This window comes from Sceloporus undulatus, chromosome 8 (assembly GCF_019175285.1).
Source record: "Sceloporus undulatus isolate JIND9_A2432 ecotype Alabama chromosome 8, SceUnd_v1.1, whole genome shotgun sequence".
Lineage (NCBI taxonomy): Eukaryota > Metazoa > Chordata > Lepidosauria > Squamata > Phrynosomatidae > Sceloporus > Sceloporus undulatus.
In genome coordinates, this window is record NC_056529.1 from 22,284,756 (window position 1) to 22,298,156 (window position 13,401).

At 45.9% G+C, this 13,401-nt stretch overlaps 1 protein-coding gene across 1 annotated transcript in view; it reads left to right on the forward strand.

Annotated features, from left to right (window-relative positions):
- Positions 1-11,869, forward strand: part of LOC121914482 (B-cadherin-like) — a 35,862-nt gene extending 23,993 nt beyond the window's left edge. Inside the window, exons 7-16 of the mRNA XM_042437924.1 lie at positions 136-311; positions 1,183-1,311; positions 2,607-2,792; positions 3,638-3,882; positions 5,414-5,556; positions 6,530-6,751; positions 7,501-7,725; positions 7,892-8,022; positions 8,491-8,634; positions 9,532-11,869. Coding sequence (XP_042293858.1) covers positions 136-311; positions 1,183-1,311; positions 2,607-2,792; positions 3,638-3,882; positions 5,414-5,556; positions 6,530-6,751; positions 7,501-7,725; positions 7,892-8,022; positions 8,491-8,634; positions 9,532-9,744 — 1,814 coding nt within the window. The 3' untranslated portion in view covers positions 9,745-11,869. The remainder of the gene's footprint in view (positions 1-135; positions 312-1,182; positions 1,312-2,606; positions 2,793-3,637; positions 3,883-5,413; positions 5,557-6,529; positions 6,752-7,500; positions 7,726-7,891; positions 8,023-8,490; positions 8,635-9,531) is intronic.
- Positions 11,870-13,401: the final 1,532 nt, after the last annotated feature.

Consider the following 13,401-nt stretch of genomic DNA (forward strand, 5'->3'; position numbering starts at 1 on the left):
GATGTGGCCAAAGTACGACAGCCTCAGTTTAGTCATTTTTGCCTCTAGGAAAATGACTACCGGCTTCACTACACCTTCTCAAACTGAGAGTTAAAGAAAATACACCCCCCCCCCTTTTCTTTCATACCTGTCCAGGTACTGCTGTAATGAAGGTGTCAGCCACCGATAAGGATGACAGTGTGGATACCTACAATGGGGTGATCACCTACTCCATCATCGACCAGACCCCCCAAGAACCTCACAGGCAGATGTTCACCATCAACAACGAGACAGGCTTGATCAGTGTCATCACCACAGGTCTGGACCGAGAGGTGAGCGGATAGGGAACAGCCAGCTGTGAGTCCACTTGGAGCCCTTCAGAAGACACTGCACTCACAATGAGTTGTGGGTCTGTGTGCATCCTCAAGTAGTTTATTGATTTATGGCAATCCCATGGATTTCACAGGGTTTTCTTAGGCCAGGGATACTCAGAGGTGGTTTTGCTAATTCCTTCCTCTGAAATCAAGCCTCTAGTACCTGGGATTTTTCTGTGGTCCAAGTACTGACCAGGGCTGGCCCTGCTTAGTTTCCAAGATCAGTGGGATTTGGTGCCTTACCAGCACTTTATATCCCACACTGAGAATTAAGCACCCAATGCTCTTTGGGGTTGCATGCCCTCTGACTTTTTCATAGCTTATTTGTTGCTAACATTTTGAGGTTGATGGTAATAGAGAAATCAAAGGTAACTGCTGGCAGAGCTGAGCAGAGTTACTTTTTATCGTCTAGATAAAAGCTCCCATCCAATGACCTTCCGTTCCAATTAGGGTCACACTTTCCTCTTCCCAGAAAAGCCCCCAAAAGTGTGCAAGTTTCTGAGATCCCTTTAGATCTCTTCATTAGGCAAGAGGTTACAAAAATCATCCAGTGGGATGGGAAGAGCTGTGTTTTGTAGGGACTTGGTCTTTGAGGAAAGTATTAATATCTGGAATGGGCCAACCCAAAAGGCACAAAGAGTGTGTGCAAGTTTTTGAGATGTACAGATCTCTTCAGCAGGTAAGATGCTGCAAAACATAGTCTGAGAGAAGGAAAAGGAGTGGAGGCAAGACTTGATCTTATGAGTCTACATTTTGCCTCTACAGGTAAAAGAAGGAAAAGCAGGCGGTCAATGAAACTCATCAACGTTTTTGTTTTGCTTGCTTTCAGAAATTCCCTCAATACACTCTGACCCTCCAAGCCACAGACATGCTTGGACAAGGCTTGAGTACAACAGGGACAGCAGTGATCACCGTTACCGACAAGAATGACAACCAGCCCATATTCGACCCAGAAACGGTAAGGCCTGCCATTCCTCCTTTGCTATTAGTGTTTCCAAAATAGCAGTAAGGGACTGTCGAAATTAATGATGTTCAAGACTGACAATCAGACGGTGCTTATTAACAAGTTAGTGTTTTACTGAAATACCAAATTGAGGTACTGATCTCTGTTAGCCTAGCCACATATATGTTCAACTTGTGGTCTACTTGGACTCCTAGATCCCTTTCAGACGTAGTTTCATTCAGCTAGGTGTCCCCAATCCTATGTTTGTGCATTTTGTTTTTCCGCCCTAAATGCAATACCTTACATTTCTCCATGTTGAAGTTCATTTTGTTAGCTTTGGCCCAGCTTTCTAGTCTATTCAGGTCATTTTGATTTTTGATCCTGTCCTCTGGAGTATTAGCTACTCCTCCTAATTTGCTGTCATCTGCAAATTTGATAAGTATGCCCCCAATTTTGTCCTCCAAGTCATTGATAAAGATGTTGAATAGCACTGGGCCCAGGACAGAGACCCACTGGACACCCCACTGGTCACTTCTCTCCACTGATTGCTTTATTTATATAATTCAAGGGCTGCTGCAGAGGGAAGAACCAGATCTAATGATTTTAATTTACAGGAAGGTAGATTTCAATAGAACATTGGAAGGAACCTCTTGACCATAAGAGTGGTCTAGCAATGGAACCAATCACCAAGAGAGAAGTGAAGTCTCCTTCTTTAGACATCTCCAAAAAGGTCTAGAAAGTTCCTTGCTTCTGAAGATGCTCCACCTGGAAATCCTGCACTGAGCAAAGGGTTGGATAGATGGTCTCTGGAGTCATCTTCCTCTTTTATGATTCTATGACTATATCCATAAATTACACTATTTCTGCCTTTATAAAGGGCCCCCCCCACCCCAAATTACAAGATGTTTTGGCATCTTCTTCAGTCTATATAAAAGGAAAAGCTTTCCAGCCCTCAATTACAGGACGTCCCTTATAGTAAGGGATACCTGCCAGTCCTATAAGGGACACCAGGCAATCCTATTTGCCATACCCAGGTGAACAGCCCTCCCACCCCATGCATTCACACACAAACACACACATGCAAGACAGTTCCTCCCTGCACTGGGGATCCTTAGGACCCCATCCATTTCTGAGGCCAAGAATTGATCCATCCCTGAAGCATGGCATAAATCAGGGCTTCTTAAGCTATCTGTTGTAAGATATCATCGGAGATTGTTGGTTTCTGGTGCTTTTGCCATCCTGGGAGTTGTTGAACAGGCATCTCCCACCCGAGCAAGAGTCTCATTGCTTTCCTTTTGTCTGTCTTGTAGTATGTTGCAACTGTTCCAGAGAACGTGGTTGGCTATCCAGTGGCCCAGCTGACAGTGAAAGACGCAGACCAGGAAAATACCCCGGCCTGGAAGACCAAGTACACCATTGTGAGAGGCAACGAGGAAGGCAACTTTGCCATTTCCACAGCTCCGGAAGGAAACTTTGGTCTCTTGACGACAGTTAAGGTGAGCTCTGGGTTCCCCCTTAGTTTTCCCCATTTTGCTTTGGGGAAGGAGGGCCTTTGGTTTCCATAAGGGGGTCTTTTAATCTGGGGTCCATGGATGAGCATTAGAGAAGTGCATGAAATGGGGGCAAGAAAAGTACTTGTTCCTTCCCGTTACTCTGAGTGTTTCCTCCCACAATGAATTTTAAGGTCAAAAACCTGTTGTTTTTTATGCACCTCCAAGGGCTTTCTTGTCAAGGTGTCTTCCAAGGTTTTCCCTTGCCTTCCTCTGAGGCTGAGAGAGTGTGACTTGCCCAAAGACAACCAGATCTGTTTCATGACTGAGTGGGAATTTGAACCCAGGTCTCTCTGAGTCCAACAATCAAATCACTATGCCATGCTGGCTCTCTTAAAAAAATAGTCAGGGGTTGTTGCTGTTGTTGTTGTTGTGTTTCTTCAAGTCAACTCTGACTTACGGCAACCCTCTCCTAGAGTCCTCTTTATTCTGACTTTATTCTGAGGACTATATTCTGATAGAATCCTGTTCTTTTCAGATATTTAGGCTTCTCTGTCAAAGAGGCCTGGTGCCATCACAAACTGCAAATCTTTAGCATGAAGCCATGGCAGTTAAAGCTATCTCAAACTGCATTGATTCTGCAGTGCAGACCAGCCATAGACGGATATTTCACCATATTTGCAAGGCGTCTTTGAGCCATTTTATGCCTAGGAGATGCTCATTTTTTCCCTCACCCCAACGCTCTCCAGCTTCATCAGTTACTGGGGCAACACACATTTGGTGCCAGGGCTGAGTGGGCATTAATGGGCATCCCTGGCCGGGTCCATCCCTGTCCTTTGCCTCCTTCCCAGGGCCTGGACTTTGAGTTGCGAAACCAGTACGTCCTCCAAGTGACCGTGGTGAACGAAGAGCCCTTCTCGGTGACTCTCCCGACCTCCACGGCCACCGTCACCGTCAATGTGGAGGACATCAATGAAGGCCCCATCTTTGTCCCTCCCGAAAAGACGGTGACAAAGCCTGAAGACCTGGCCATTGGGCAACCGGTGGCCACATACACCGCCCAGGACCCGGATAAGTTTCTCCAGCAAACCATCAGGTATGGGGCATGAACAAGGAAGGCATTTATATCCCTAGGAAGGTTGCTTGGCATGCAGAAATATACTGAAAACACAACCCTGGTGCTGACAAATTGCAACTCTGGATGATCACACTGGGCTGGATGGACCCCAGAGGTATCTTGCAAAAGAGCCGTTTCCTAGATTGCTCTGTTGCAGATTTATTCTGATTTTAGGAAAAAAGCAAGTCCAGGGAAGAATCCTGCCAGGAAACTTACAGAAGGGTAGACTCTGGTGCCAGTCATTGTGGGCAAAACATGGCTAGATAGACCCCCGCCCAAGGGTCTGGTGCAACAGAAGGGCGCCTTCCTAAGTTCCTTTGCCCAGTTTAAAAAAGCCATTGGCAACTGGAAGGGATGTCATGTTGCTCCTCTCCCAGGATTCAGCTGGTTTTCACAGTGTCTTCTGGGTTGGAGAATTGTGCAAGACAAGGCAACCCACCCAAACCACTCTGTTATTGAGTTGGCTTGGGTTGTTTGGGGTCATTTTTCTTTGGCTTAGCAATTTTTTAGTCCTTAAATAACCAGCTTGAGTCCCGATATTGAGGGGAAAGTGGTGTGCAATTAAATATAATTGTTATTAATAATATGATTCATAAAACAAAGTACATTATGATACATCCACAAGCATCCTCACAAACATCCTTGTGTCCAAAATCTTACTGTGCCTTAAATATCCTCTAAAATGTTTTTTACCTACTCTAAGCTTTTATTCCTTTTTTAAAAAGCTAGTCTTTATAACTTCTTCTACTTTTCTTGTTCTCTTGCCTGTTCATTCTTTACTTCTACTTTTTCATTCCCTTTCTTCCTTGATCTTCCTTACTCTCCTTCACTGCACCTCCCTTAATCCTTCGATTGCTTTCTTTTTATTTCTGTTTGGGGTCATTTTCCTTTGGATTGGCTCTTTTTTATTCCGTAGCTATTCACCATAAAACAAAATACCTTACAATACAAGCATCCACAGAAACGTCATATTATCCAAAACCTTACTGTGTCTTCTTAAATATACTCATGCAGTAAAGGAGAGCAAGAAAGATCAAGGAAGAAAGAGAATGGGAAAGGAGAAGGAAAGAACGCAAGGGAAAGAGGGCAAGGGAAGTAGGAGAAGGTATAAAGACTAAGTTAAAATAAAGGAATAGAAGTTTAGATTATAAAAAATAATTTTTACCTACTCTAAACTTATTTTATTTAACTCAGTCTTTATATGTTCTTCTACTCCTCTTTCCTTTTCATTCTTTCCTTCCCCTTCCTCTCTAAACTTCTATCCCTTTATTTTAGTCTTTATACTTTCTCCTGCTTCTCTTGTCCTCTTTCCCTTACATTATTTCTTTCTCTTTTCTCCTTCGCTTTCTTCCTCGATCTTTCTTACTCTCCTTTTCTGCATCTCCCTTAATCCTTCGATTACTGTTTTTAAAAAATGAGGCGAATCGTACTTTTGGTGGGAAAAGCGCTGCTGGCGTTTGGTTTGCAACCTGCAACCTTAGAATCCCCTCCATTACGGTTTCTCTGGCAGGTATTCAATTGGGAGCGACCCGGCTGGATGGCTAAGAATTAACCCCGAAAACGGCATCATCGAGTCCCGATCGGAGCTGGACAGAGAGTCCCCCTTCGTCCAGGACAGCACTTACATGGCCATCATCTTGGCCACCGACAGCGGTAAGGTGGCATCTTTGGAACGGACTGGGTCTAATTAATTACTTAATTAATATCCCACCTTTCTCCTGGTAAGGAGGCTCTTGAAAAATTAAAACAGGTAGAAACTAAGGTTGTATATCACTTATCTGAAAATCCAAATCCTAAATACTCCAAAATCCAAAGCTTTTTCTATGGGAGGCTGAGATAGTGACACCTTTATTTTCCGATGGTTCAGTCTACATAAACTTTGTTTCACGCACAACATTATTAAAAATATTGCATGAAATTACTTCAGGCTATGTGTGTAAAATGTATATGAAGCATAAATAAATGGCACATTTTAACTTGGGTCCCATCTCCAATAATCTTTTCTTATTGATTTATTGCACTTATATCCCTCCTTTCTTCCAAAATGGGATCCAAGGCTGCTGTATATATGGCAAATATTTTAAAAATCTGAAATCCAAAACACTTTCTGGTCCCAAGCATTTGGGATAAGGGACATCCAACTTGTATTTGATAGAATGAAATCAAACAGTTCTGCAGTTTAAAGTAGATTAAGACATAGTAAAAAAAGAACGAAAGCAAAACACCTTCTATTAAAAGTTATTCTGCTATTGTAAATTAATAGCCAAAGGCTTGCCTAAATAAAAAAGGATTTGCCTGCTGGCAGAAAGACAACAGAGAAGGGGCCAAGTGCCGTGTGAAACCACTTTAAGTGCTGTAGCATCATCCCATGGGATTTGTAGTTTTGCAAGGTCTTGAGCCTTCTCTGCCAAAGAGGGCTGGTGCCACGACAAACTGCAAATCCCAAGGGTCTGTAAGGTAGAGCCATTGCAGCTAAAGTGGTGTCAAACTGTGTTGTTTCTACAGTGTAGATGCAACCCTGGGCTTCAGTCTTGTTTGCTCTTACCTGGGCATAAGCCCCATTGAATCCCACTGGTGAGTAGATCCATGGGATGCTGTTCTGAATCATGCTGCCCTTTCTGTTCAGGGTCGCCGCCAGCCACGGGGACCGGGACCCTCCTTGTGCACCTTGATGATGTGAACGACAATGGGCCACAACCTGAACCCCGAGCTTTTGACATCTGCAGCCGGAACCCAGATCCCCAGGTGCTGAACATCGTGGACAAGGATCTCCCTCCAAACACGCTGCCCTTTGCTGCAAAGCTGGAGCTGGGATCAAGCGCCAACTGGACCGTCAAGATGAACAGCGGTAAGGCGGCAGTTGTGGGTCATATGCGCTCGCGGGGAAACCGGGTCCCCTCCTTCCCAGTGGGTTCAACTGCTGGTGCCTCATTCTCTTCTTGCGGTCTAATCTGCACTGCGGAAGTAGTGCAGTTTGACACTGCTTTAACTGCCATGGCTCAGTGGTATGTAACCTTGAGATTTGTAGTTTTGGGAAATGTTTAACCTTCCCTGTCTCAGAGCCCTGGTGCCACAACAAACTGTAGATCCCATGATCCTATAGCATGGAGCCACGGCAGTTAAAGCAGTGTCAAACTGCGTCATTTCTGCAGTGCAGACCTGCATCTCTCTGGGCAAAGTGATGCTTGTCATTCTCGGGGGATGAATTCCCAACCCTATTTTTGTTGACTTAGTGGCTTCCTTCCCCCCTTAGAATCCTAGCATCCTAAAATTGGAAGGGATCCCCAAAAGCCATCCAGTCGATCTCCCTTTAGTTATGCAAGAATTATACAATCTAAGCCCTTCCTGTGATGGATGGCCATCCAGCCTCTCTGTTCAGAAACAGTCCCCAAAGATGGAGACTCAAGCACTTTCCAAGGCAGCATCTTCCACTGTTGAACAACTCTTTCCATCCTCCTAATGTTGAGGTGGAATCCCTTTTCCTGCAGTTTGCATCCATTGCTCCATTTGGCCCTATCCTCTGGAGCAGCAGCACACAAGCTTGCTCCATCCCAATATTTCACCCTGGCCTCCCTGTCTGCTCTTGCCCTTCCGCAGAAGACAGCCTGACCCTCCAACTGATCAAGCAGCTGGAGCCTGGCGATTACAACGTGGCCCTGAAGCTGAGCGACGGCCAGGGATTGTCCCAGACCACAATGGTCAAAGCCCGGGTGTGCGACTGCGAGGGCACTGCCCAGAACTGTGAGAGAAGAGCCTACATCGCAGGCGGGATGGGGGTCCCGGCCATTTTGGGCATCCTGGGTGGCATCCTTGCCCTTCTGAGTGAGTATTGCAAACGGCATCTCCTTGCATCACGTGGTCAGTCTGCCCTTATCTGTGTGCCAACTAGTCGGGTGGATGCTGAGACCAATGAAATGCCATCCATGCCACTGTGAGCCCTATTGCAGAGTTTTCTCACTGTTGCTTTTGCACCTGTCTTGTGTTCCAGTCCTGCTTCTGCTGCTCTTGCTCTTTGTCAGGAGGAGGAAGGTGGTGAAGGAGCCATTACTTCCCCCGGAAGATGACACGCGGGACAACGTCTATTACTACGATGAAGAAGGCGGCGGAGAAGAGGATCAGGTACCTCTCTGGGATGTTATTTATTTATTGCTCCCAGTGTCTTCCGTCTGTGTTGGACTACAACTCCCATTCGTTGATATGGGAGCAGAGATTTTGGATGCTTCTGTTGACTTATGCAAGGCTTCCCTGACCTGGTTGTTCCATTTCAGATGGGCATGTTGTTAGTTCTGAATTAAAAGTTTGCCGAGAACAGGTTGAGCTGCTCACCTGTTTTGTGGTGTAGGAACCTTTCTCTATTCTTTCCACATCACTTCTGCTCTTGGTACCATTTTTTCCTATTAAAGAAGTCCTGCCCATCAATGCCTGTGTTTCATTAACTGAAATAGGTTTGTACTCAGTGTCTCAGGGCACAGCAAAACCAACAAGGGAATTCATGGAAACCATAAAGACCAATGAGCTTTTTGGGATGCAGGTTTTGGTGGAAGCTTATATTGGCCCTTACACTGACCACTTCCTTTTCTCTGCTAGGACTATGACTTGAGCCAGTTGCACCGGGGGCTGGACGCCCGTCCCGAAATCACCCGCAATGACGTTGCCCCAACCCTGATGCCAGCTCCGCAGTATCGCCCGCGCCCCGCCAACCCTGATGAGATTGGCAATTTCATTGATGAGGTGAGAGGGAATTGCAGTCTGGGTGCAATGATCAGTGTTTTCATTTTTGGAGCAGTTGTGCCAAACTTTCCAGAGGCTTGGTGCCCATTAGACATCGGGATGAATTCTAGCCTCCTTTCCCCTCTTCTCCCTCCTGGATGGTCATAGTTTCTCTTATCGACCCCAAATTCTGTGTTACTTGAGAAAGAAAGCATGAGCTATTCATCTTGCCGAAGTTGCAAACTCACCCAAGTTCACTTTTGTTGTTGTTGTTTTGCGCTCTTGTCTCTTACATTTTATCCCCCCCCCCCCTTTTATCTCATTTTCTACCTTCCCATTCTTTCCCATCTGAATAAGTGCCTTCTACTGGTTAGTTTGTCCATTTCAATGGGCTTCATGCATTTTGATCATCCACTCTTCAATAGCTGGAATTTCTGGAGATTTCCATCTTTGTGCCATGAGGATTCTTGCCATTGTATCCTGTTTTAAATTTCGTAAGCCCCTCAATAAGAAGGTGGGGATATAAATAAATATCATAGCCTTGGAAGAGACCCCAAGGGCCATCCACTCCAACCCTGCGGGAAGACACAAATCAATGCACGATCAATGCGCAATTGTCATCCACTTCTGTTTCTTTCTCGGAAGGTGGCCATGCCCCCATACAGACAGGCCGAAATCAAGCTGCTTTGGGTCACTTTGGAGGTATGCGGTTTGAATGATGCATGTGTCCTAAGAGTCTGGAAGCCACGTCAAAGCCATTCTCCAGTGCTAAGGACTGGAGCGCATCTTCTGGCCTCTTAAGATGCGTGTGTCATTTAAACAGCATACCTCCCAAGTGACTTGAAGCAGCTTGATTTTGGCCAGTCTGTATGGAAGTGTGTCACCTCTTTTGCTCACCTGCCTTTTCCTCATGCGCAGAACCTGAAGGCGGCCGACACGGACCCCACAGCCCCCCCTTACGACTCTCTGCTGGTCTTCGACTACGAGGGAAACGGCTCCGAAGCCACTTCGCTCAGCTCCCTCAACTCCTCCAACGGCGACCAAGACCAGGATTATGACTACCTGAACGACTGGGGCAACCGCTTCAAGAAGTTGGCCGACATGTACGGAGGGGGCGAGGAGGAAGACTAGATGTGCAGAGATCCCAGGGTTTTAGTTTTGGGGGAGAGAAAGAACGAGAGATAGAAGTTAGACCACCTTTTCCCAGCAGTTCACAATTGGTCACTTGGGCTGAACTTTCCATAAACCACCGCACCAAAGATACCTTCTTCCAAACGCCAAAGTGGATTCAGATGACCATTTCATGATTGTTAAGCATCCCACAATGTAAGCTTCTAACCTAAGAGGAGCCATCGCAAGCTGGACAATCTTTTCATTTTGCAAGGCAGCACCAGCATCCATTGCCTAGAAGAGAGCTCTCCAAGGATTTTAAAGGCAAAGAAATTGGTGTTTTTAACAACTTCTCTCAATCCATCCTCATTCACCTGAGGAAGAGGATTTGCAGACTGCCCAAAACTGTTCTGATTTTTCATCCTGTTCCCCTTAACTTACCTGTTGTTGTTGTTGTTGTTGTTGTTGTGTGCCTTCAAGTTGTTTCTCATTCATGGCATCCCTAAGGCAAACCTCTCATGGGGTTTTCTGGGGCTGAGAGTGTGGGACTTAGTGTTAAGGTCTTTGATTAGTTTTAATCCTGGCTGCAAAATCAGAAATACTGTCTCTCATAAAGACGCCAGACTCGAGGAGCAAGGAAGGAAATAAACCTGGGATGTGAGGAGCAAAGCTGGCCTGGTTTTTAGGCTCATGGTAATGTTGATAATAATAATGATGAAAAACTGAGTTTGATGGAGCAAGTGTAAGGGATTCTTGAGGCACCGTATATTTTGCCCACCCAACTCCAAAGCCCCGCAGTCCATTTGCAAGCTCTGGAATTACGCTTTGGGCATCTGTTTGGCAAGAAGCAATGGCACTTTATGTACTTCAAGCACTATGGTTTCTTTGGGAAGGAAGGTCTTGGCTTTTATCTTTCAAGGCCTTATGCAATGGGAGCAGCGCTTGGGGAAACCTTGGAGGCTGCGGCAGGGTTGTCTGCAAAAGGGATCTTGAACAGGCAGGGCATGTTTCTGAATCCAGTTTTCCTTAAGGATTTCTGGCAGGTTTCTCAGCGCCGAGTGCGTTCTTCCCATTGGAAACAGCATTCCTTTGCCTCCATCTCTACTCAGAAAGAAACCCCATTGAGGTTATTGGAAGGAACAGCTGACATCTGATTTAATGCAGTTTGACACCGCTTTTAAACTGTCATGACTCAGTGCCATGGGATCCTGGGATTTGTAGTCAGTAGTTGTGCCAGAGCACTCTGACAAAGAAGGCTGTGTCACACAAAACTACAAATCCCAGAATTCCATGGCAGTTAAAGCAGTGCCAAAGTGCATTATTTCTGCAATGCCTTTCCAAAGTAAAGGTGTATATAGAAAAATAACAGCAAGCTGCATGAGAGGAAACAGGTTGGATTTTGGGTTTTTGAGGCATTTTCCTCCCAGGACACCCTTACTGGGATTTTTTAGGGGGTTTTCGACTAACCGGTCTCTAAAGTGCCTTAAAATTAGCCACGCATCTGTTATTTTTGTGTCCTTACAGCCATCAGACATAAGTGGATCCAGCTTTCTATGACTCCTTATATTATTATTTTTATTATTATTTCACATTATTTGTAGATGCTCTTAACTGTGTGTAAAGCAGAACTGGGAAAAATAACTATTGAGCTACAGCTCCCAGAATTCCATAGCCAGCACGACTGGTGAGTTTTGGGAGCTGTAGTCCAAAAGAAAAGGAACTTTTCCTGGCTCTGCTCTAAAGCTTTGCCTCGGCCTTTGCTGCTGTAGAATTAATTGGTGATGTATAAAACAGGATCAGATACTGGCTCCCTTTCCTTCCAGACAATTAAATCATTGGATTGGTCTTTCCAATGGCCAAAGGGCCAATTGTGCCCCGATGCCCGTCTTTTTCTCGTTTTTGATGCCAATTAGGGCATTCCTCTCCAATCAAACGGTGCTGGGCTTTTAAATAAGTGCCTTCTGCTGTTTTTAGACCTGTATCTCCAGCTCTCCTCTTTAAATACTGTATTATATTCTGGGAGAGCATTCTTGCTCCCGTCGCAAAAGCCATTTATTACGTACCGCCTTATTTTACAGATTCCCCCTTTTTGATAATAAATAAATAAAATGTTAATAAAATGTTTTTCTTAAAAAGTTACATCAAGGAAAAAGTCTGCCGTCTCTTTATTTAATGAACCTTTTGCTCAATCACTGCAATGGACAGATGTCAGTCAATGAGACCCAGAGAGGGGATTGTACAGAAAAAGCATTGACCTTCTCCAGCGAATGAGAAACTCTTGTATTGCATTGTATGACTACGGGAAGTAATAAATTCCACAAGTTAGCAAACGTTTAATTAACAATTTCTAAGCCGCTCTGATAGCCTTTTGGGTATTAATAATAAATGACAAGCATCACAAGAGCCAGGAATGAGATCCCAAATGCCATCCCCATCACATTTGCCATCGAGATGTGTGTGTGTGTGTGTTTGTATATGTATGTTAAATTATATATATGTATATATAACCATGTGTGTAATATTATGTATCTCTCTGTGTGTGTGTATATAATTATATATAACTGTGTATATATAATTATATGTCTGTCTGTGTGTGTGCTCTTGTCGTATGCCTTCATAATATCACACACATAGTTGTGTATACAGTACATATATATATGCCATTAAATACGATGCAATAGTAAAATGGTGCCCCTTCTATCAAGGTTTGATTTTTGGGATGTATAGTTCAGAATGAGAACTGTGTTGTCGTCGTGTGACATTATCTGGTGGAGAGCTTCAGTTTCGGTTCCGATGGCGCGCGGTGGGAAAGGGGCCTGATGCGCAAAGCCCATTCCTGGTCACCAAAGCTCAGGCTGCTGGGAGTTGCAGTGCGCCAGGGCCCTCCTGTGGGGCCTCTTTGCCCTTGCCAGCCCTTCATATGCTCAGGCCCAAGCCCCAAGGGCTGAAAGGTATCTCCCAGAAAGGGGCCCAGCTGGCACTGCAGAGGAGCCCCTGGCAAGGGATGGGCAGCTGAGCTGGAGCTGCTGGGCTCAACGCCAAAGGGACTTTGTAAAGCACCACAAGTCCATGCATGGGGCTCCCATCATGTGCCAAGGAGGGCTGTCTGTGCCTATTAATGGGGGCTCAGGGGTCTCCAGAGAGGACAGGAAGATGGCACCTCTGGGCCCCAAGGTCGGTTTTGTTGTGCGCAGCAGAAGGCCCAAAAGTCGTGTCCAGAGAAGCCCAGGCTCCCTCCAGGCTCAACGGGGCGGTGTTTGCCTCCCTTCCTTTGGCTGCCATGGCTGCCTTCTCCATGGCTTGCCATGCGCTTGGCCCAAGGAAGGCTCCTCAAGTGGCTGAGCCTTGGGTCAGTGGGCCTCCATTTCACCTGCCGCCAGGAGCCCTTGAAGGTGGCCAACGCCACCAGCAGCAGCAACGCTTCCTCTCCGCCGCCAGGGGGCGCCCCAGGACAGGCAATGATGATGATAACAACAATGGGTTGAGCCTCAAGGGGCCGAAGGGCGCCGCTTGAGCCACAGGAGGGCGCCAGAGAGACGGAGAGAGAGAGGCGGGCATGAGATCGCAAATGCGGCAGAGAGTGCATCATTTCACTCGGGAGTACTGTAGTCTCTCTTTCGTTCTTGAAGGTGCAACGCTCCCTCTCCGCCGCCAGAGGGCGCCCCAGGACAACAGGGA